This window comes from Phyllostomus hastatus, unplaced genomic scaffold (genome assembly GCF_019186645.2).
Source record: "Phyllostomus hastatus isolate PE091 unplaced genomic scaffold, TTU_PhHast_1.1 phas_scaffold_78, whole genome shotgun sequence".
NCBI lineage: Eukaryota > Metazoa > Chordata > Mammalia > Chiroptera > Phyllostomidae > Phyllostomus > Phyllostomus hastatus.
In genome coordinates this window covers 104,337,180-104,362,169 of record NW_025334041.1, presented here as the reverse complement: position 1 = coordinate 104,362,169, position 24,990 = coordinate 104,337,180, and the positions used below count along the sequence as shown (strand labels likewise).

Below are 24,990 nucleotides of genomic sequence, written 5' to 3'. Positions count from 1 at the left end.
TCAATTCCCTTCTCCAACAAACAGTTCTAAACAGGTTCAAAGCAATTTATCTATTACAGACATTTTAATATATTTACAAACCAATTTCTCACACCTAGTTCTATAACTTGACTTTTAAGTTTATTATAATTATATCACTCTTCTGAATAGTAAAAAGTCCAGAGAAGCTAAACAAACTCAGCTACCTTAAAAAAGCCTTACTAACAACAGGCACAATCAGGGTGGCTACAGAATGAAAAAAATTCAGCAAACATTTGTCTACTTTAGGCACTAATCTTCTAAACCATCTCAAAGACTTGATAAGAAAAAAAATTGAAATTTACTCATTTATAACATGTTAATTGGCAATGTCATTGATGGTTAAAGATATGGAAGAAGAATAATGGAAAATTGGGGTTTTGACTAATGCAAAATTAACAACAATACCTCGACCCCCATTAAATATACAGATGCCACCATCTCTTCCATCATGGATTTTATTTCTTCTTAGTGTAGGGTTACTATCTGTCTTAATCCAGACTCCAGCCATCGCATTGTCAAATATTTCATTGTCTTCTATACAGCCTAGACCTATAAATGCAAAAATTTAGGTTATGTTATTTAGAAAGTATGTTACTAAAGACAATTAGCACTGAGAAAAAGATGAAAGATTACACATACCAGAATTATAAACTAGGATTCCACCATTCTGTCCTCCCCAGATTTTGTTGCGCCTAATTTTGGGGTTGCTTCCAGTCCTATGGATAGAATAGAAAACAATGCCATTTTAATTGCTTCCACTTATAGGTAACTAAAAATCCACATTAATCATCATTAAAAAATATAGTGGAGTCCTTCAAAATGCTTTATATTAAACCAATTAATAAACTGGTTTAATTTCCCACAGAACAATTATATTTTATGTTGTTACTACAGAGTTTCTTAACATGTAAACTAAATGGAGGGGGTAAGATTAAATGACTGTTATGTACTTGTTTCATGTAAAATGAAGAGTTGAATTATACGATTAGGACTACTAGAGTTTCAAAAACTTATAATACAGGAAAGAGGGGGTGTGAAAAACTATTAATTTTATAGAAATAGCATAAAAACACGAGCTCCCACTTATGGGTGCCTACAATATGCCAGGCATAGCTCACAAATATTTTTATATAACTTTCCACTATCCCAGTATGGTTGAGTACATTGAATGTTATCCTCAGCTAGTCCAAAAAAGTTACAGACTGACAATTTAAACCAAGAGTATGATAGAGTGTGAATATATATACAAAAGAGGATTAAACACTGAATAACAAGAACTTCTCCTACATACCCCACATATTCCCTACTCCCTCCCAAAAGAAAGCCAAATGTGAAAATATTTACCTTATCTGAACCCCTGAATACATATGATTATAGATATCATTGTCTTCTAGCACTCCATGTCCATTGTCATAAAAATAAACACCAACCTAAAATTTAAAAAAAGTTTTTTTTTTTTTCAAATGACAAGTGTTTACAAAACAATTATTCCCACACAAGAGTCCAAGAAAATCTTACCTGCTTGCCACTGTGTATCCTGTTTCTTCTCAGTACTGGAGTGCTGCCAGTTGTTACCCAGACCCCAGCCAGAGTATTACTATAAACTTCATTCTCTTCTATTACACCTTGTCCTTTCTCGTGCTAAATAAAAGTTACACTGATTACAATATATATTTTATATAAGTAAGAAGTTTTTAGTACATTCCCCTCTCTAAAGACAGTTTTAACAAAAACAAAAATTTTTTAATTTTTGTTCTTTATGTGGGACAAGGAGGCAATGATAACATTTTTATGTAGCCTCTAAGTTTAGGTCCCCAAAGTTTTTATACTATTCTTTATGTGGTTTTGTACTTTTAAATCTACTATAGTAAGAGTAGTATCATGCAATTTTTTTTTAAACAAAAGAATTTCTAAGATATAGAGCAAACTAAAGATCTCTCATTTAGTAAGTTAATATTTATTTCAAACTTATCACTGGTAAAAATCACTTCAAAATGACATGGTCTCAGATTGCTAAAATTTTTATTTTTAGCAGAAGATTTAAGACAAGAATATTTCTAGAACTGTAAATAAAAATTGGAATCACACCTGTCATTACCTAGAGCTTTCAGAAATTAGGATCCTATTATTTTCTTATGAGAGTCAGTTTTAACAGTTTGATACCATAGTAACAGAAGACATATAGAGGCTTTAAAATTTTGTAATATGCTGAATTATGTTTCAACATAAATTCATGTGAAAATTGGCTTTTTTTTCTCTGGAAAATTTCAGAGATTCAAATAGTAGTCAGTCACACTGGCAAAATTCCAGTGCAACAAATATGATTCAGACTGACAAACAGCTGTTGTTGTAAGTTTAGCCAATACTACCAATTATAATTAAAAAACTTTAAAAAGATTCATCTATTCTACCTAGATTTAAGTCAGTTGATTAAATTTTACAGAACTCTACACACACGATAAAATTAAACATCATTTATATATACTCACAGGGAGAATAAGAGTCTTATTCACTGTCTAAATATTAAAGACAGTCACAAATTCATAGCCTAAAAAATTGGCCTACCTCAAGCTAGATATAATTCTGCTCCCTCCCTCCTTCTCCCCTGGTTTTGATGTATGAGATTCCAGAACTGTACTTATTAACTTACCACATAAATTCCACCATGTTGGCCATCATGAATTTTGTTATGTCGAACAATTGGACAACTGTTTGTCCTAATCTGAATTCCTGCTAATGCATTTCCTATTTAAAAGTAAAAGTTACATTGTCAATATATGGAACCTAGTGAAACATAGTATAAGTTTCACATTATGTAGTAGTTAAAATTCTTACTAATTTTAATAAAAGCACAATTCTATAAAATGTAATATTTAGGAAGATACTTCTGGGGAACTATGTGTAAAAAGATGCAAAGGTTTATAGGCAGTATAGGTATAGTGATTAAGGGTAGAGACTCTTGGCCAGGCTGCATAGTTTTAAGTCCCAGGAAATTCTACCTACTTCCTGGGTGACTTTGAGTAAGTTATTTAACTTTTCTGTACCTCTGTTTCCTGATCACTAAGTGGGAATATTTAATAGGATCTACTTCATAGGGCTGATGTGAATATTACATGACTTAATTTAGGTAAGGTGCTCAGAACAGAGCTTGGCACTGAGTAAGTTTTATTTATATAAGTATTGTCATTGTTAGCAAAAGAGAGTCTAGGAAAGTATCAGTGTCTAGCACATAGGAATCCAATAAGTTGCTGAATTAGTATCTCAAAAGTTTTAATGAGGATTAAATATTTTCCCTTTCTAGTAACAAACTACAATGGGAATAATTGTTAAACGATGGAGTGAATTTAAGGAAACTGTAGATAATCCTTGAGATTATTTATCTACCTTATTTATATTTTCATCCCTGGTATCTGGCACAGTACCAGGTACATAGTACGTATTTAGTAAATGTTAAGTGAGTATTACAGAATAATCTTTAATGAGAATTTTTAAAAAATTGGATCAGTTCTACTTAGTTTTAAACCAGACCATTTTGCTAACGTGAGGAAGACAGGTCAAACTAAAATTTTACAGAACAAAACCACATGCTTACCATAAATGTCATTTCCTTCAATAAGGCCTCGTCCATCACCAAAGATGTAAACTCCCCCTTGGTTTCCATTAAATATAGAATTTCCCCTATAATTAAGTGAAATAATAAAAATAAGCACTGATTCAGCAAAGTTTACTTGCTTTATCTAATTAATTATAAAACCACTCATGATGATATAATCTTGGGAAATTATTCAACTTTTATGGTCCTCCAGTTTCCTAATCCATCAAATGAGAGACTCAGGCTGGTGTGGCTCGGTGGATTGAATGCCAGCCTGTGAAGGAAAGGTCACTGGTTTGATTGCCAGTCAGGGCACATGCCTGGCTTGTGGGACAGGTCCCCAGTTGGGGGGCACACGAGAGGCCAACCACACATTGATGTTTCCCTCCCTCCCTCACTCTCCCTTCCCCTCCCACTCTAAAAATCAATCAATCAATCAATCAATCAATCTTTAAAAAAAATAAAACTCCTCTCAAAATGGCTCACACATTCAAAAAAACTTTTTTGAAGCTGATCTAGACACATTTGCCAAATAGTAACAAGATGGAAAACCCATACACTAATAAAACCACCAGAAAATAAAATTTGACAATTAAAATACTTTATGGTCTTTAGTTAAATTACAATAGTTCTGTTTAACATTCTTAAGCAATGCCTTTAAGACTGGATCTGTTTGTTTCCTCATTGTGGCCAGAGGGAGAGGCAGAAACTTAAAAAAAAAAAAAAAAAAAAGATTTCAGGTATTTATTTTTAGAGAGAGGTGAAAGGAGGAAGAAAGAGATGGAGAGAAACATCAATCTGAAAAATACTGATTGGTTGCCTCTTGCATGCACTCCGACTGGGGGCTGAACTCACAACCCAGGCATGTGCCCCAACCAGGAATCTAACCAGTGAGTGAACTGAAACAGCCACCTTGACCTTTCACTTTGTGGGACAATGCCCAACTAACGGAGCCACACTGGTCAGGGGTCTGGGCCAGTGGCAGAAACTATTAAAGAAGAAGTCACAGCTTGAAGTTTTGACTTTTTTGTTATTCTTGGTCTGTTTGTTCAAGAGTCTTTGAAACAGTTTGCTGAGTCATTCTATTGGTTGACTCTCAGAGAACAAAGAATGATAGGTCACTCTGGTTCTAGCCCTTTTACTCATTTACAATGCATTTTGATGAATTTAAAGTTAAAATATGATAACTGTAACAGAATAAACAATAAAAAAATTAAAAAATAAAGTTAAAACTATAGCATTTAGAACTGTCCATAAAGTAATATCGACCATGGCTTAGATCATTAATAAAAAATGAATCAAACACAAAATAAATGCAATAGCTATGCTCATTCAGATGCACAGTATTAGGAAATGTTATTTTATAGCAGATAGGTACCTAGAAAAACCAGCAAGAGTTAAAGCTAAGTATTTTGACTTTTCTTTTTTATTTGAGCCCTCACTTGAGGATATGCCCATTGATTTTAGAGAGAGAGAGAAAAGACTGGGGAGGGAGAAGGAGAGGGAGAAACACTGATATGAAAGAAATATCAATAGGTTGCCACCTGTACGTGCCCTGACCTGGGATTGAACCCACAACCTAGGTATATGCCCTGATTGGGGTTCAAACCTGCAAACCTTTGGTGCATAGGATGACGCTCCAACCAACTGAGCCACCATCCAGTCAGGGCTTGACTTTTTTAATAACATGAAACAAAATAAGAAAAGTAGTTTCTATTCATAATATACATAAATACCTTATTGTTGGGTCACTATTTGAGGTAATCCATACACCTGCAAAGTTGTTTGCATAGATTTTATTTTCTATGAATTGTCCTCTTCCTTTTTCGTGGACATATATTCCTCCCGTCTGCCCATGATGAATTTCACATCGAACCACTGTGGGATTAGCATAGGCTTTTACTTCAAAGCCTGCTATCCTGTTTCTGTGTATGTTGCAACTTTCAAAGTAACCCTGAAAAATACAGAAATCAAACCTGTAGCTAAGACTACTTTCCAAAAAGAAACACTAAAAAACTTTTTAATATACACCTCGAAATTAAGAATCAGAGATGTTCAAGAGTAAGAATAAAGTATAGATATACACTAAATTTCCAATGATAAACATATAAGAAAATGTTTAATTTTAGTACAACAGAACTACAAACCCTCTAATTAGTCTGAATATATTCAATGCCAGGAAAAGAAAAATACAGAAAGATTTATTCAATTAACTGCAAATAAGTACCATTACCCCAAAAGTATATATATTCTTCAAAGTATTTGTGAATATTAAAGAAAATAAATCCTTGTAGCCTCAAAAATGTCCCAAGAAACTAACTTCTAAAAAGTTGACCTAGGAATATAATGACACTACAGAAAGACAAAGACAAAAAGATTTCCATGGTAGCCTAACAATAGTGAACTGGCTAAATAAAATGTTTTTGAAGACTATGCTCATGGTATAAATACTATCATGTTAAATGAAAAGAACAGTCTATACTTCAAGGTAGTGTACATAAAGTATGATCTCAATTTTATTTAAAGAAAACTCGAAGGATTAAATAAAAATATGAGGGCATGATCATCTGAGTAGTGGCATTAAGGATGATTTCTGTATCCTTTATACTTCTCTGAATTTCTTAAATTTTCTACAGTGGACATGTTTTGCTCATCTTATAATGAGAATAAAAGTACTCTAACACTGACATTTTAAAATCTAAGACTCAATTGAGATTAAATATTAAGAGAAAAAAGATACTGTAGCACTCAGTAGCCAAATTGTGACATCCACCCATCCATCCACACCTCTTGTTAAACTTCCATGTACTGACCTATATTATTTATATATTTGTCTTATCTATTTATACCTGATCATAATCTCCTGAAAGGAAAGAACTATCCAACTATGCAAGACTTTATACATAGCAAGCACTCAAGTAGGATTTGACAACCTTTTGCCATAGAAATCTAGCAGAATTTAAAACAGGATGTTAATTCTGAATACTCTAGTATACTGCATGTTTAACTCTTTAAGAACATGGACCTCTGAACATAACATTTAGAAGTAGTTTTCAGGCTTCATCTTCCAGAGATAAGGTGCAAATTATCTATCATTTACCATCTTATAATGAGAATAAAAGTACTCTAACACTGACATTTTAAATTCTAAGACTCAATTGAGATTAAATATTAAGAGAAAAAAGATACTGTAGCACTCAGTAGCCAAATTGTGACATCCACCCATCCATCCACACCTCTTGTTAAACTTCCATGTACTGACCATTTATCTATCATTTACCACTATCATTTACATTTGGATTATAATCTTACTCATTTTCTTTAAAAAAATTGGGAGTTAAATAAAAATTGTTTCTTTGTAAGTTTTTCTTCTTTGATTTATACCAAATAAATGGATACTGGGTGAATTTATACAAACTATTAAGGCAAAACAGAGCACCAAAGAACAAAAACAAATTTAGAAAGAGGCTAAACTAAAAGAATTTAATGTTCTATTGAAATAATTAAACTTATATTTCTGCTGCATTTATCTCTGAGAAGGAAGCTCAACTAGTCTTTTAGTCTCTCTCTGCCTAAAGTTAAATGACATACTTGATTGGTAAACCTGGGAAAGAATAAACTAGGTATGCTCAATTCAGCTTCACCCCTTTCCTCATAGAAGTGAGCTACCCTTAGGTAGTAAGCCTTCTGCTGCTACTCAAACACTGCACCTGTGACTAAGTGGGTAAGCCTACTTAATTTTGGAGTTCAGTTGAACAAACCCAGTTTGGTTCTCATTTTAAGTTGTACATTCCAACTTAACCTTAAAAAGTAACAAAGATAATATGTCAGCCTCCTCATGCTACTTCATGGCTTTATTTCTTAATTGGTTCACAATGTGACAGAGAAATGTGAGCTATTTTGGGGGCTTTCATGAAAATCCCAATTAACAGGCTGCTGTCATGTCCTGGCTATCCTAGTTAAACATACAGTAGTACTCCAAGTATACTTTGCTATATATTGACTAAACATTATCAAATGTGAGAATGCTCTTTCTCTATTTTCTTTACGTTTTAATTTTGCACAATAAGGGAATCAACTAGATCAACAAGGTTATTTAGGCAAACAGCTGATCACTCTTTATTTTCCCTTACCCAGAGGCCCATACTTCCAATTCTTTTAGTGGATTTGTTGATCTGCCTCCATATTTTAATATAAAGACTTATATTGTTATATCTTGAGCTTTTAGATTCAGGTATTATCTACTGACTTCCTATTATGGAAGATGAGAATTGAACTCTCCTACATTTCTATCCCCCATCATACACATTCACACACTGTATTTTTCCTATGTACTAACATCATCATTTGGGTTAGATTAGTGTGCTATTCAGAACTGAACAAATTTCAATTTTCCCTGAAGTTAGTAATTATCTTATTCTTTCTCTTTGCTTAAATCTCTCGTGATAATCTATCCTAAACTTGTTATACCAGTTGTTTAAATTACCTCTTATTCACATTAGATTTATCAATTTATCTTCCTAAATATAAGCAGGTTTTATCATCTGCTCTAACCTGGACTGGTTGCCCTGGTCACAAGCACAAGGTCATTTATCACATTCAATTCAGATTACGCTAAAAAATGTCCCCTATTTCTGTCAACGATGGAGTTTGTAATCTTTATCTTCTGTTTTAGGGTAACTTTCAAGAAAAGAATGCAGCAAAGAAAATTTTTTCCTTCATGTCTTAAAATCAGAAGCCTCTACAATACAACAACTGTGATTTATTACATTTACAAATAACAACTGATAAACGTACAGTTTTATAATTTTACAAGGATATATCTCTTTAGTATTATTCTGGGTTAAAGGGCTCAGTTAATATAAATCTGCTTTAAAATACTTTTTAATGAAATGAATCTGTTTTGTTGGGATGCCTTTAGTAAAATGGTCTAATACAGAACTGTAGGTAGAATTTAGACAGAATTCTACTTTGTTTTTTAAATGCAAACCACAGAAGCTCCAAAATCTATGCAAAACTCCAAAGGCACAGACATTTTACCCCATATTATGTGATTTATGGCCCTACTAGAAGATACCAGATTGCTAATGGCTTCTTTATATTTAAAATAAAAGCTCATTAACTTCTTGGCACAAGCATTTCTAAATTTTTGCCATACACATTACTTAAAGTTATCATTCTATCAAGTTAAAAACACTGATATAAAAAATAACAGATGAGACTAAGCACTTTATATTTAAAATTTCTTGAAATAAAGTATTCTTTATTAAATGACAGTAAAAGGCACTCAAGTGTTTCTCTTAAAACTCTCCACACCCCAACAAAGAATAAAAAGGAGGAAGAAAATACATGCTATCTTCACTGAAATAAACTTCCATAACCCCAAAATATAATCTATAAAAATGCTTGCTAAATACTGAGAAATCTGGATAAGGAAGAGCAAGGTGCTAAGAGCACAAATGTTACCTTAAAAACCTTCAGCAAGGCAGTTTCTCCTAAGTAACTGAAGGTTCTAATAAGCCTACCTAATGATCTACTCAAGTGATGGGATCTAGTGGCATGAATAGAACAACAGAGAAGGAAACGGAGTGTTATTTTCACAGAAATAAGTCACAAGAAGTAAATCTGAAGAAGAAAACCCACTACATTATGTGTAATTTCTGTCATATAAAATTTAAGTTTCCTATCTAAGGTAGACTATCCAAAGTAATATGAGAGGAGACAGGACAGCCAGATTTCAGCACAGAGAATTTGTCATCTGTCAATGTGTCATGAGTTAAATTCATAAATTTGGAAATGTCTCAAAAATTTAAACCAATTTGGTATTCTTATATCATTTTAATTTTATTGAACAAAATGCTCTGTAATGGATTTAATATTAAACAAAGATAATTAGAGAACTGAGAACATTGATAGAAAAATTATTTTTAGTAGTGAGATTGGCATTGTGGTTATGTGATAGAAAAAAGAAAGAATCCTCATCTTTTAAAGATACATGCTAAAATATTTACGGATGGGATAATGATGTCAGGATTTACTTAAAAATAATCCAGAGAATAAAGAGGAGAGTTAAAGAGTGAGGAGGTACTGATGAAACAAAATTGGCCATGAACTGATAGTTGCTGAAAGTGGAGGATGGGCACATGGGGATTCATTATACTATTCTCTCCACTTTTATGTACATTAGAAAGATTTCATAAAACAAAAATACATTTAAAAATTAGAGATAAAAACCAACTGGAAACAAAACAGAAAAAGAGACAAAGGTATGGAGACAGTAAAGAACACAGATTTAAAGAAATCACATAAATCTTAAAGGAAAGGAACAATTTAAGTAATAGGAAAGAAAGGAACATATGGAACAGAAATAATGTAAGTAAAACAATACACTTATTTTTAAAAAGTTTTTATTTTTAGAGAGAGGGGAAGGGAGGGTAAAAGAGATGGAGAGAAACATTAATGTGCGAGAGAAACTTCAATCAATTGCTTCTCATATACTCCCAACTTTAGAGCATGTGCCCTGACCAGGAATTGAACTGGCGAACTTTCAGTTCACAAGCTGGCACTTAATACACTGAGCCACACCAGCCAAGGTGTAAACAATCTTTTATAATTAATTCTTATGAATAAGGAAATTTAAATTCTAAGTATGTCACAGACAAGGAAAAACAATTTCAGAACAAAAAAGATAAATATAAATATAATTAAATAGTACAGATTCAAAGAGGACAATACAAAAACTAGTTCAAAGGTTTATTTTGCTGTTCTCTGAAATTCTATAGAAAACAAAGTCAAATTTTAAAAAGGTTATCTTTAGTGACATCATCCTACCAAACATGAGCTGCAATAAAGACAAGCAAAAAAAATATAATTAAGTCCTCACTTAAAGTGGTTGGTTGATGGGTTCTTGGAAACTTCAATTTTAAACAAAACAATGTATAAAGAAACCAATTTAACCATTGGCTACTTGACATAAGCAAGAGTTACTGTATTTTGTGATGTATAATGCATACTTTTTTGCCCAAATTTTTGAGGGAAAAAATAGAATGAGCATTATACACAGGTAGTAATTGTATCTGTTCTTGTGTTTTGTAATTGTTACATAAAATTCCTTGTATCATAATATGTTCAAAAATAAATGCTAAAATTCCTTTATAATACAAAAAACAAGTACTTAAATATAAATAAACAACTGAATTAAGAAATTAAAATGAAATACTCTTTCCTGAATGTTTTGGCCAAAACAAAACAAAACAAAACAAACAAACAAAAAAAACCATGGGAGCACATTATACATGGCAAAATATGGTAAGTTCCTACATGTGTTTTTGGTCACGAAAACATCACCAAATTTCTAAATAAAGACACAAAACACATCAGACACTGAAGTAAAGGTGAGCTACACATACATTTAAGAAAGATTAATAAATATAGGATAATTATTTTTCAACCTGTTTATTCCAGTTCACAGTCAAAGGTGGCTGGAGCCTATCTGTAGCTCATGGAGCAAGGAGGAACCAAACCTGGACAGGATGTCCTTCCATCTCAGGGTGCATACATGATTTTTTTTTTCTTATTAAAGATTTTACTTATGCCCTGGCTGGTGTGGCTCAGTGGACTGAGTGCCAGCCTGCAAACCAAAGGGTCGCCAGTCCAATTCCTAGTCAGGGCACATGCTGGGTTGTGGGCCAAGTCCCCATTTGGGAGTGCACAAGAGGCAACCACACACTGATATTTCTCTCCCTCTCTTCCTCCCTCCCGTCCCTTCTTTTTGGAAATAAATAAAATATATTTTCAAACATTTTATTTATTTATTTCCAAAGAGAGGGGGCGGGAGGGAGAAACATGAATCAGCTGCTTCTCACACGCCCCCAACTGGGTACCTGGCCTGCAATCCAGGCATGAGGGCACACTCATGATTTGGACACCAATTAACCTAGTGTGCACATCTTTGGGATGTGAAAGGAGACTAAAGCACCAGGAGAAAATGCGTGCAGATAAGGGGAGAATATTCTGTGCAACTCCACAAAGACCATGGACCCAGCCTAGAATGTTTTCTCATTGACATTATAAGAAAATGATGTTATTCAGGGATCTGTCGTACTTGGAATGGAAGAACATTTTACCAAAGGATTTTAAAGAACTGTGCTGCAATACTAAAACACATGACAGGCCTAAGATATACTTTATTTTAATCCTTCCCTTACAAGTCTCGTTATTAATCCTTAGTGCCTACAGTTGTTTAAAAAAAAAGTTATAAAAAATAGATTTCCGGTCAAGATGAAGGCATAGGTAGCCACACTTTGCCTCCTTGCACAACCACAAAAAGAAGCACAACTACCTCAAAACAATTAACACCCAGAACTGTCAGAAAAATGAACGGTATGGGCGTCTGACAAGCAAGGATTTAAATAAGCCAACTCATCCAGAGGGACAGGAGAGGCAAAGACGTGGAGACAGGTGGAGAGGCAGGGAGAAACAGTGTGGTGCGGAGAAGCAGAGGTGGGATGGGCATTCCCACATTCACATGTGGTATATAAAAATCAGGAGGGATACCTTGAAAGAGAGCAATCCCAGCCCCAAGGTAGACAGCACAGCTGGGAAGATAACTCCCCATAACTTCTGGCTGTAAACACCAGTGGGGGTTGGGGCAGCAGAAGAAACCACCGAATTTTCAGGAGACTGCATGGTCTTAGAACTTACGCAAACCTACCCATGTTGGGATTCAGCACCAGCAGCAGCTTGAAGGGTACCAGTTGCATACAGGAAGTGAGAGAAGTGACTGGAAAGGGGCAAGGGCTGGGCAAACCTCCAGAAGCCAGGCAGTGGTATCATCCCCTCTCCAAGCCCTCCCCCAACAAAGAACTACCAAGGGTTGAAGCAGGTTCCCCCAACTCTGGTGATTATTTAAGGCTCCACCCCCACACAATTTACAGGTGCCTTTTCTACAACAGGCCATGCTACTAAGACAGGGAGTCAAAGCAGCTCTACTTAATACACTGAAACAAACACAGGGAGGCTGCCAAATTGAAGAGACAGGGAAATATAGCCCAAATGAAAGAACAGAACAAAATCCCAGAAAAGTAACTAAACAAATTGGAGATAACCAACCTATCAGATGCAGAGTTCAAAACACTGGTAGATAAGGATGCTCAAAGAACTCACTGAGTATGGCAACAACATAAAGGAAGAAATGAAGATTACACCAAGTGAAATGAAAAATCTACAGGGAACCAACAGAAAAGAAGGAAATCAGGATTTAAATCAACGATTTGGAACATAAGGCAGAATTAAGCATTCAGCCCGAACAGAAAGAAGAAACAAGAATTCAAGAAAAACAAGAGTAGTACAAGAAGCCTCTAGGTCATCTTCAAATGTACCAATATCTGAATCATAGGTATGCCAGAAGAGGAAGAAAATGAAAACTTATTTGAAAATATAATTAAAGAAAACTTCCTCAATTTGGTGAAGGAAATAGACATACAAGTCCAAGAAGCACAGAGAGTCCCAAACAAGTTGGACCCAAAGAGAACCACACCAAGACATATCATAATTAAAATGTCAAAAGTTAAAGAGAATCTTAAAAGCAGTAAGAGAAAAGAAGAGGGTTACCTACAAAGGAGTTTCTATAAGGCAAAAGGGAGAGGATGGGGGGAAAGGTTCACAGATTAAAAAGCATAATTGGCAGATATGAAATAGACATGGGGATGTTAAGAACAGTACAGGAAATGGAGAAGCCCAAAAACTTACACGTACCACGCAGGGACATGAACTAAGGGGGGATTTCTGGAGGGAAGGGTGGTAATGGGTGAAGGGGGTCAAAGGGGGGAAAATTGGGACAATTTTTAAAAAAAGGTTTTACTTATTTATTTTCAGACAAAGGGGAAGGGGGGGAGAAAAAGAGGGAGAGAAACCTCAGCGTGTGGTTGCCTCTCATGTGCCCCCCACTGGAGACATGGCTTGCAAACCAGGCATGTGCTCTGACTGGGAATCAAACCAGAGACCCTTTGGTTCACAGGCCACACCTCAATCCACTGAGCCACACCAGCCAGGTGGGACAACTATTAATAGCATAATCAATAAAATATATTTTTAAAAAGTTATAAAAAGTGAACTGTATCAGGGGTGTGTTATAAATAATTATGATGATGAACTTTAGTAAGTAATCATCAGGATAGGTATTTTTAAAATGAGGAAATTACTCAGATTAAAATTATATTGATACCTCAAATCATTTGTGAATGAGAACAGTGGCAAGCATAAAACTGATATTTGAAATGTATGTAATTCTGGGGCAGTGTAAAGGCAACACAGGCAAAGAAAGTCTACTAAAGGATAGTTCCATTACAAAATAAGGGACCATTTAAGAACTATAGCCCATCTTCCACACCTTTGCCCAGACTCTCCAATTCCCACCTCCTTGGAGAAAACACCTACAGTTTGCAACAAAATGTATCTTTAAAAAAATTAAAACAAAACAAAACATTTTATTTACTTTTAGAGAGGGGGGAATAAAGGGGGAAAGAGAGGGAGAGAAACATCAACTATTTGCCTCTTGTGAGCCCTTAACTGGGGAACTGTCCCAAAACCCAGGTATGCGCCCTGACCAGGGATCAAACTAGTTATCTTTCGGTCCATAGGCTGGGGCTTGGCTCAATCCACTGAGCCACACTGGCCAGGGCAAAATGTCAGTATCTTTATTCCAGCTGGAGAAGGGCAAATGGTCATCTCCACTCTGTTTTCTTATTAACCAGCCTGAGCTACAACCCAAGTTGTAAACGGATTGTTTTTCTCAGGTTATAGCTGTCCCAGGAATAATGATGAACTGTTTGGGTCTATCTAATCAGAACCTGATAAAAGGGTATACTCCTCACAGTCTAGTTCAGCTTAAAAAAAAATTCTGCAAATGATGAAAATAAAGAATTTCCTTTGCTAACAGATTTGTGTATGTGAATTTAATGTTCCCAAGTTGCTTGAGTAATGCCATACAATAGCAACAAAACTTCAACCCCCACACCTCAGACATCAAAAAATGTACTAAGACTTGAAAATTACCTCAATGAAAATTACACATTAAATGAAAATACCTGAATAGGCACCCAAGAACACATTTTAAATAGTAGCCTGAGAGCTCAAAAATCTGTCTATAGAAAATTGTGTAAAATGGTATAGTAGTATTTAAAACATACCATCCATAAAGATGCCTAATTAACTGCTGTGTAATAGTTTCAGAATTTATATATTACTACTGTACCTCTTACTAAAAGTTCTGCCAGTTAAAAAATTTTTTAAACAGGAGTAAAATGGAAGTCAAACTAATGATAAAACCATCACTTCTCAAAGTACATACTACAAACAACCTGTATTAAACTCACTTATGATGCTTATTAAAAAAATGCATATCCTGGGCCTGATCCTTGAAAATTCTGATTTACAATGTATGGGTGATTTTTTATACACACTTACATTTGAGAACTACTGGATCAGATATTAATCCTCTCAAATGTCATATCAATTCCCTATGGACTCCATCTTTTCTACATGATTACAGTGTGAGATCCATGAATGTACAGAATATTGCATATTGATTTTAAAATGTAATGCTGAAATGAAATCTCTTTTAAATCTATACCCTGCAATTCAGATAGTTTGGTGGTTACAAAATGTTGAAACCTATGTGAAATTTAACTGATATGAGGTCAGTTTTTCTTAATAGAAAAGCTTTTCTTAATTTTATTCTTAATAGAATAAATGTTCTTACCATGCCATGATCAAATGTGAACACACCAACATCACGTCCATGATGAATATGATTCCGTCTAATAATTGGGTTTCCATGATTTTTAACCCAAATCCCAGCTAAAGCATTATTGGAAATTTCATTATCCTCATATATTCCCTATAACAATTAATCAGAAATAAACATTATTAAAGCCTCAAAAATATTTTAAAAGAATAAAAGCACAAGATTAAAAAAATACCTGGGCATGATCTGTTATATAAAGTCCAACATTTTCACAGTCGCTGATATTACAGTGCTTGATAGTGGGACATGCTCCTTGACCACTAACACATACTGCAGAGCCAACTATAAAAGAACAAATTTATTTAAAAACCTATTGGGCAACAACACAGTGACTATTTTATAATGAAACATACAGGAAACACTAACCTGTACATGTACTTCGGATGATACAGTGATCAATAATAGGACTACAATTTACTGTAATTTCTAAGCAGTGGTGTGCATTGTGGTGTTGAGCAGATTTGTCATCAGGGTTAAACTAAAAAAATACAAATTTTGTTAACTAAACAATCACTGCTTTAATGATTTGAACACATTATTTTACATCTTAAAATTTCTTACCCTTATTGTCATATATCCAACATAAGCATCTTCAGAACCTTCCATAAAAACAAAGGTTGAATCTCTAGTGTTTTCAATTATAACTTTGTCTGCTACTTTTCCAGGTGCTGTGGAGAAAATATTTAGAGCATATTACCTTTATTAGACGGATGAAATGGAAATTAAAAAATTACTTTTAAAAAATATACTTTAAAAATACAGTACAAATACTTTGCTACAAAACTAGTATAATACTTTTTATTGTTTCTAAGTTGAGTAATTTTTTAACAGAGAACTTTTAAAAATCATTAATATTGAGTAGGGAGGACAAATACCCATTTTATTGGCAACTGTTTCACTGGCCTTTACTAAAGGCAGTCATATTTAAGGTAGATATTATTTAAGTATCATACTGAAATCCATATATAATAATACTAATATTCAGCTACAAATAGTATTTACTGTTGAAAGAAACCTCTTTATTTAAACTTATTTCCAAAACTGGCCTTGATTTAGAAAGTAATAAAAATCACTATGCAGAAATTTGCCACACCTCCTTCCCCTTTTTTATGGTGGAAATGAGGGAGGGAAGAAGGGGCAGTAATGCAAATATTATGAACAAGCCCTCTTAAAATGGTCTATATATACTATACCGGGGGTGTCAAACTCATTTTCACTGGGGGCCTTATTAGCCTCACAGTTGCCTTCAAAGGGCCAAAATGTAATTTCAACTCTTTAACAGTTAAGGAGTAGTTACATTTATACAGTCCTAGAATTACTTCAGCCATTTCAAGCCAATCGCAAGGCTGACATGGCCCCTGGTGAAAATGAGTTTGACACCTCTGTATATCCTTAAAAAAATCAGAGATATCATAAGTCTTCAAATGACTGATCAGTGCTCAACACATATTTTATTACATTTATTCACAGAATCTCGAGGTAAAAACAGCTTTTATATAACACAAAACTATGTAAGATAAAACAAACATTTGTCTTTCCTTAATGAAAAACCAATAAGGCAGTTGAACAAAGTATTGACATCAAGAAATACATACATCTTAAAAATAAATAGCTAACCTCCATAATTTCTGAAGTCCGTGTTTTCATTTCTATCATTATAAAATAGGCATGATATTTAATTCCTATTTTTTCCTCCCATTAAGGTATTATCAAGGTTCATCTAAATTTTAAGTCACCAACATTTAATAAACCCATTATGCAAGTAAAATATTAAAATTCTGATAACAGTGCATTTCAAAATACCTGCACCAATCATGGTAATTGGAGATTCAATATATATCCATTCATCAGTATATATTCCAGAATGAACAAAGATAAGTCCATCAAAATGAGCTTCTTGTACTCCACCAAGGGCATCTTCAATTGTGTCATAATACTAAAAAAATAAAAAATAAAAGTGTCAGTATAGAACTAAAAGATTACCATTTTAAGTCCAATAAAAACATACATCAAACTTACCAACATATTTTCTCTTCCTTTATATCTTGCAGGGTTACTGTAGAAATGTTCAGCAAATCCTGGCTTTACATGTGCACCTTTATACTAAATGTAAACAAAACAAAACAAAAAAAACAAAACCAAAATGAAATCATATTCTAAATTAATTTAGTATTCCTGTATGAACATTAAAAAAATGACCAATTATTGCAACTAATTTTCTTTTGCATATGCAATATAAAATCTGGAACAGCTTATGACTCAGTAATATCTAAGAACAGACAAGGTTTCTCAATTTCAGCACTATGGGTATTGTGGGACAGACAGGTCTTTGTTGTGAGGACTATCCTATGCACTGTAAAACATTTAGCAGCATTCATGTCTCTACCCACTAGCTACCAGTAGTATCCTCTTCTCCAGTTGTGACAACTAAAAATATCTCCAGAAGTTGTGCAAAAGTACCCTAGCTAAGAACCATTAGTAAAGGACTATATGAAATTAAGCTAAATGTGAAACTTTAAAAAAACTACTGAACACTAATAACTTAAACACAAGTTCAAACATATCCATAGAAAGTACAACTGCTTTCATGCTACTGATACTGTCAATGTTTAAATTATTAATAAATGTCAGTAGTAAAATTGTAGAATATTTTGTTGGTTGATAAATGTTCAATGGCTTGAAACCTATTCTTGAGATTAAAAATTTTTTTAAACTTAATCTTATTTGCTATCCGGTTAATTGTTTGTCTTTGCCCAGTGATACATGTTCCTCTGTAGTATCTATTACTTCATCAGGGTCATTACACCTGTTGTTATGAATGTGGCAAAATGTTTACCTCAGTAAGTCATGGAATACCTGGAACATTCCCTGTTTTCACAAGGTTCACAAGATAGGTTCATATAACAACAGAAATATTTCCCTGCATCAGTTTAAATTTTTTAAAAAGGAAATTTTATTTACAAATATATTATATATATAAACCAATTTTTCTATTTATATATCATACCAACTGCTGGAAACTCTCTTTCCAAGGATTTGGATGTTCATATTCTTCTGGATTAATCTGGTAGAATTTGCCAGGTTCAGGATGCATCATAGGGCGGGTATATTCAAATACTTCCATATATAATCGTTTCCTGAAGGTGGATAAGGAATTAAAGAGTTCTTCATAAAATATCTTTTAAACAATTCCAAAACATTATTTGAGGATTCAAAATAGTTTACCCTTAGCACCATACAAGCTGTTGCGAAATATAGAAAGTATAAAGGAGATAACTTATACTTTCAGTATATTCATTAATAGTTTACTCTATTACCTTCCAGTCTTTTAATCTACAGATAGTTTCATTTGTTACAGTTGTGATTTACATAGCATACAAAAACAAAATTTTGTATTCTGCTCTTTTTTTTATAACATACCATTTTCCCATGCTATTTTTTAAAATATATTTTACTGATTATGCTATTACAGTTGTTCCATTTCCCCCTTTATTCCCCTCCACCCTATGCACCCCGTCCCACCTGCACTCCCCCCCTTTAGTTCATGTCCATGGGTCGTACATATAAGTTCTTCGGCTTCTACATTTCCTACACTATTCTTAACCTCCCCCCGTCTATCTTCTACCTACCATTTATGCTCCTTATTCTCTGTACCTTTTCCTCCTCTCTCCCCACTCATGCCCCTGCTGATAACCCTCCATGTGATCTCCATTTCTGTGATTCTGTTCCTGTTCTAGTTGTTTGCTTAGTTTGTTTCTGTTTTGGTGTTTTTTTTTTTTTTTTTTTAGGTTTGATTGTTAATAATTGTGAGTTTGCTGTCCTTTTACTATTCATGTTTTTTCTTTATCTTCTTTTCTCAGATAAGTCCCTTTAACTTTCATATACTAAGGGCTTGGTGATGATGAACTCCTTTAACTTGACCTTATCTGAGAAGCACTTGATCTGCCCTTCCATTCTAAATGAAAACTTTGCTGGATAGAGCAATCTTGGATGTAGGTCCATCCTTGCCTTTCATGATTTCGAATATGTCTTTCTGGTCCCTTCTTGCCTCCAAGGTTTCTTTTGAGAAATCAGCTGACAGTCTTATGGGCACTCTTTTGTAGGTACCTGTTTCCTTTTCTCTTGCTGCTTTTAAGATTCTCTCCTTATCTTTAATCTTGGGTAATGTAATGATGATGTACCTTGGTGTGGTCCTCCTTGGGTCCAACTTCTTTGGGACTCTCTGAGCTTCCTGGACGTCTATTTCCTTTGCCAAATTAAGGAAGTTCTCCTTCATTATTTTTTCAAGCAAGTTTTCCATTTCTTCCTCTTCCTCTTCTCTTTCTGGTACTCCTATGAGTCAGATGTTGGAATATTTAAAGATGTCCTGGAGGTTCCTAAGCCTCTCATTTTTTTGGATTCATGTTTCTTCATTCTGTTCTGGTTGAATGCTTCTTTCTCCCTTCTGGTCCACACCGTTCATTTGAGTCCCAGTTTCCTTACTGTCACTGTTGGTTCCCTGTACATTTTCCCTTATTTCACTTAGCATAGCCTTCATTTTTTCATCTAATTTGTGACCATATTCAACCAATTCTGTGAACATCCTGATTACCAGTGTTTTGAACTGTGCATCTGATAGGTTGGCTATCTCTTCATCGCTTAGTTGTATTTTTTCTGGAGCTCTGATATGATCTTTCATTTGAGCCATATTTTTTTTGTCATGGCATGCCTGTTACATAATAAGGGGAGGAGCCTTAGGTGTTCACCAGGGAAGGGCAACCCACGTGGTTGCGTTGTGATGCTGTATGTGGTGGAGGGGTTCAAGAAGGAACAATGCCGCTTGCTTGCTCCATTCTCTGCCAGTTTTCAGTCACTTTCTCAGCCACCCATAATCAAATTAGGCCCTTTTGGTGCTGATTCCTGAGGGTGGGCTTGTGTATGTTCTAGGACCCTGTTGGTCTCTCCAATGAACTCTCCTGTGAGGCTGGGAGTTTCTCCCGCTGCAGCCTCAACCCCCACAAATGTTTTCAATCAGAGGTTTGAGGCTTTATTTCCCCATGCTGGAACCCTGGGTTGCACGGTGTGTCTCGTTCCCCAGTTGTTCCTTCCGGTTTCTCTGCACTTGAATGTGGGACCGCCCAGTCCTCAATCAGCCACCTCCCCCGCCAGCTGCAGCCTTGCCCACCCAGGTCCACCAGCTGCTGCCTTGCCAAGAGTCCTCTCTGCCCGGCTGCCTGTCTCTGCCCCTCCTACAAGTCTGGATGAATGTTTCTTCTTTAACTCCTTGGTTGTTGGACTTTCATACAGTTCAATTTTCTGTCAGTTCTGGTTGTTTTTTTATTCTTAAATTTGTTGTTGTTCTTTGGCTGCATGATTTGGTTCCATGCTTCCATCTTGGCTGGAAGTCCTCCCCATGCTATTATAAACTATAAAAGTCACTGCTCATGACTATACCTCAACCCTCCAAGTAGACATTACTTTGTGTTCACTTAGTTCATTTCCTTATTGCCAGACATAATTTCAAATTTCTCCTCACTATTAACTATGCCATTATAAAAAATATGTACAGAAGGCAAAAAAATTTTCAGAAGTGGAATTTTCAGAAGTGGCTATGAATACAACTGTCCAAGTTTTTTCCAACAGTGATATATAAAACCCATATCCTCACTAAACTATCTGTTTTAAATTAGATTTAGTTCTGATTTTAAAAAGCAATTAAATAACAAACATTTCACACAATCACACAGTTGTTATTAACTGATAACCAGAGAAAGTACTTCATTTATTATTTTATAAATACCAAGTTGACAACTCACATTTGTGATAAACAGGTAACTTAGAATTTATAAGCAATCTAATTTTATTCTTATTTAATTGTAATCACCAACTTGCACTTCACTTTCCCTATCATCTTTACTATTTTGGGTAGCAAATAATGTATCTCAAGGTAATAAATAAATTTTCACTTACCACAAAATTGGATCATTAGCAAGCTCACTGAAGCGTTTACACACACAAGCTGCTCTACAAAGATCCTGTTCCAGCAAGTAAGAGAAGATTTTTAGAACTACTTCATCTGGCAGTTTCTCCTGAAGATACTGTTCAGCAGGTGCTGCTATAAAGAGATTAGCAAATAAAATATAAACAATCTATTACTTATAATGTTAGCAGTGACTTTCCCAATTTTTTAGAAAGCGGCATTTTGCCCTAGCTGGTGTGGCTCAGTGGACTGAATGCTAGCCTGTGAACCAAAAGGTCACAGGTTCGATTCCCTAGTTAGGGCACATGCCTGGGTTGCAGGCCAGGTCTCCAGTAGGGGGTGTGTGAAAGGCAACCACATATTGATGTTTCTCTCCCTCTCTTTCTCCCTCCCTTCCCCCTCTCTAAAAAATAAGTAAATAAATAAAATATTTAAAAAGAAAAAGCATCATTTTCATTTTATCTAATGAATATCTTATTTTGTGATGACAATCATTTTATAAACATTTTCCTTTCACAGATGACACATTTATTTTCTTTTATGCTAACTTAAGTATTCTCTTTTAGCTATTTTGTACCATTTTGGAAACTGGTGAAAGTACATATATAAAAGGTATTTTTATATAACAAAGTCACAGAATGAGATGTCAGAGCTGTTACACGTTTATTCTATAATAATCACTTTCTCAATCCCAAATATAATACTAAAAAGTACATTTAAATTTAAGTATTTTGGTATGAAACAAAATTTAAAAATAATTATTGGACCTTCTCCCTTAGTTTTCCCATAGAAAATACCTGCCAGATCTTGTGATTTTCCAGACACTCTTGCACGTTTTGCACGATGACCAAAGTTTTCTGTAGCTGAAGTTGAGGCACCCTTCAAAAACAAAATGAAAACTAAGCAAATATTTTTACCATACATAATAATTACTTCTAAAAAATGATGACATTCCCTTTTTTGTTTGTTTCCTAACAATTCTTTCATTACAAAAAGAAAAGTAGTTACATTTAATTTACCTCCATACTGCTCTTTGTAGGACACGCTGTTCTTTTCGGCAAAAGAGTTTTCCTACGAAGTTGGTAAGGACTATTTTGTGCACCAGGACCTGATTCTTCTGCAACCATATCTGCAGGTACATCATCATCTGTTATAAACAAAAGCAATATGAAAAATGACATTTAAAAATCTCTATGAATACAGTGAACTTTTTAAAAACCTATATTTTTGGAGGGGTAATATAACTTTTATATAAAATTCCAGTTAACTTGATAATAATCATCTGAAAGAAATACTGGTTTTCTACTGTATTTCTTACTTCAAAATAGATTCCAAAATATATCCTATATTAAAATACGAAAAGTAAACAAAACCATTAGAAGAAAATAAAATTTTTTTTATAATGTTAAAGTGGAGAAGCTCCTTTAAGGTTATTAACACAAAAGTTGGAAGGCATTAAAAAAAAAAGGTGAGAAGGATGTTCACTTGATGAGGGGCTTGCCCAAGAGGGATGGGAAGGACAGTCTAGTGAGGTGTGTCAGAGTCAAAGCAGGGTGAAGAGGATATCCATTGAGAGGGACAGCCTGGTATGGGATATCAGATACCAACCAGGATCAAAAGAATGGCCACACAGAGTGTGTTCTGGCATAGGGTACTGAAGAGGAGAAAGAAGAAAGTCTGCATGGAGGACAAGGTAGCTTAGAATGAAGAGTCAGAACAAGGAGAGAAGAGTATTGCACAGCAGAGGGGATGGTGGACCTGGAAGACTGGTTACATGCTATAAAGGAATTGACCAAATAATTATATAAGATAATGGAAGCCAGATACCTTCAGTCAGAGAAGAGAGTTAAAATACAAAAAAAAAAAAAAAGAGAAAACTAGAATAAACTCGATGTTGTTAGACTAGAATTGAAGGTATCAACATGGAACTCATGATTTTTAATAGTTACAGAAATAAATATAAACATAAATGTTTGGATGCATGTATGCATATATATTCCCTAGCTCTGTCCACTGAGAACGAGCCTAGAAGCAGTGGCATTCCAATACCAATGAGCACGAGTAATATTTGGAGCTTGGCTTATGAATAACATTTTCTATAAAAAGAAATACTGTATTTTACAGTGCATAATGCACACCTTTTTGCCCAAAATTTTTAGGGAAAAATAAGGATGAGCATAATACATGGGTATACTGATTATATACCATGGGTATAATAATGGGCATAATAATCCTGTGAACAATGTACACAAAAATGTAGGTGTGCATTATACACAGCAAAATACAGTAAAGTCTCCTTGGAGAAATGGCTGATTCCAGGTTGGGGGAAATATAAGATGACCCTGGAGTATCTTGTGGTAGTAACAGAAAGGGCTTAAAGAATGATGAAGACATGGCAAAAAACCACAGATGTAGGCCTGAGTGGTCACCCACTAACAAAATTGTATTGGAGCATCAAAATTCATGATAGTAAAGGGATTCACACACATAGTGAACAGCAACCCATAAATTCATACTGCTATAAATAAATAAATAAACCAGAAGTTTGATAAAGAATGGGATGTTTAAAGTACCTTTCCCACAAAAACTTAAGTAGAAAGGGAAAAACAGTAACTCTATGGTAGAGATGCCAATCAGAGAGTGCCTTAATCAAGTGATCATCACCATTACTAGGACAAACTGAAACAGTGTGCCACCTGATAGCCTACAAGATCACTGTACTGTATCTATGATATTCCTAAAAAACATGCATAAGCTGAAGTGTGAAAACATCAGAAAGCCAAATGTGTTCTACTGTTTGAATCATCCTCAAAATTGTCAGTCATAGAAGCCAGGGAAAATCTGAGGAACTGTTCCAGACTGAAGTATATTAAAGAGATAAAGCATATACTGAAGAGATACAGCAAATAAACAGCAACATGTGGTTTTGAACTGGATCCTTTTGCTAACAGGTTGGTATTAGGACCAATACTGAAGCTTTGATAGGAGTCTAATGATTAGAAGACAGCAATGTGTCAATGTTAATTTTCTGATTTTCATAGTCATTTAGGAGAATATTCTTATTTGTAGGAAATACAGATTAAAAATTAGGAGGTGATAGGACAACAGGCTGTCAGTTTACTCTGGAAAGGATCAGGGGAACAAACTTTGTTTTGTACCACTAACTCTTCTTTAAGTTTGGATTGTTATAACAAGTTGCATGAGAAACCAGAAGAAAAATTAGCAAAACTAATGCATACTATTTAAGAATCTATACTTTGTTATTAAAATTAATTTTTAAAAGTCCAAAAAAAAAGGCCCTGGCTGGTGTGGCTCAGTTGGTCGAGCATCTTCCTGCAGAGGTAAGGGGTGCCTGTTCAGTTCGTGGTCAGGGCATGTGCCTGGGATTCTGGCCTGGTCCCTAGTTGGATCATGTGTGAGAGATGACAAGGTTTGTTTTCTCTCCCTCCTTCTCCCTATTTCCCTACCTTCCCCCCTCTCTAAAACAAACAAATAAATAAAATCTTTAAAGAAAGCCAGAAAATGATTATCATATAAATGTTTTTTGTGGAAAGGACAGGATTATGACTAGAGTGGAGCACATAAAAGGCTTCCACAGTGGTTGGCAAAGTT

The 24,990-nt window shown here is 34.6% G+C and overlaps 1 protein-coding gene across 2 annotated transcripts in view; it reads right to left on the bottom strand.

Moving 5' to 3' along the window:
- Window positions 1–24,990, bottom strand: part of FBXO11 (F-box protein 11) — an 87,817-nt gene that overhangs the window by 4,974 nt on the left and 57,853 nt on the right. The window contains exons 2-18 of one of the 2 annotated variants that reach the window (XM_045826945.1): window positions 22,398–22,525; window positions 22,176–22,257; window positions 21,369–21,513; window positions 18,427–18,556; window positions 17,439–17,522; window positions 17,223–17,355; window positions 15,981–16,087; window positions 15,786–15,897; window positions 15,595–15,701; window positions 15,375–15,512; window positions 5,350–5,567; window positions 3,614–3,699; window positions 2,672–2,766; window positions 1,540–1,662; window positions 1,366–1,451; window positions 661–737; window positions 427–570 (exon numbers count right to left, since the gene is read on the bottom strand). In XM_045826945.1, the coding sequence (XP_045682901.1) occupies window positions 427–570; window positions 661–737; window positions 1,366–1,451; window positions 1,540–1,662; window positions 2,672–2,766; window positions 3,614–3,699; window positions 5,350–5,567; window positions 15,375–15,512; window positions 15,595–15,701; window positions 15,786–15,897; window positions 15,981–16,087; window positions 17,223–17,355; window positions 17,439–17,522; window positions 18,427–18,556; window positions 21,369–21,513; window positions 22,176–22,257; window positions 22,398–22,525 (1,995 nt within the window). The remainder of the gene's footprint in view (window positions 1–426; window positions 571–660; window positions 738–1,365; window positions 1,452–1,539; window positions 1,663–2,671; window positions 2,767–3,613; window positions 3,700–5,349; window positions 5,568–15,374; window positions 15,513–15,594; window positions 15,702–15,785; window positions 15,898–15,980; window positions 16,088–17,222; window positions 17,356–17,438; window positions 17,523–18,426; window positions 18,557–21,368; window positions 21,514–22,175; window positions 22,258–22,397; window positions 22,526–24,990) is intronic. The other variant, XM_045826946.1, reaches the window with a different exon arrangement.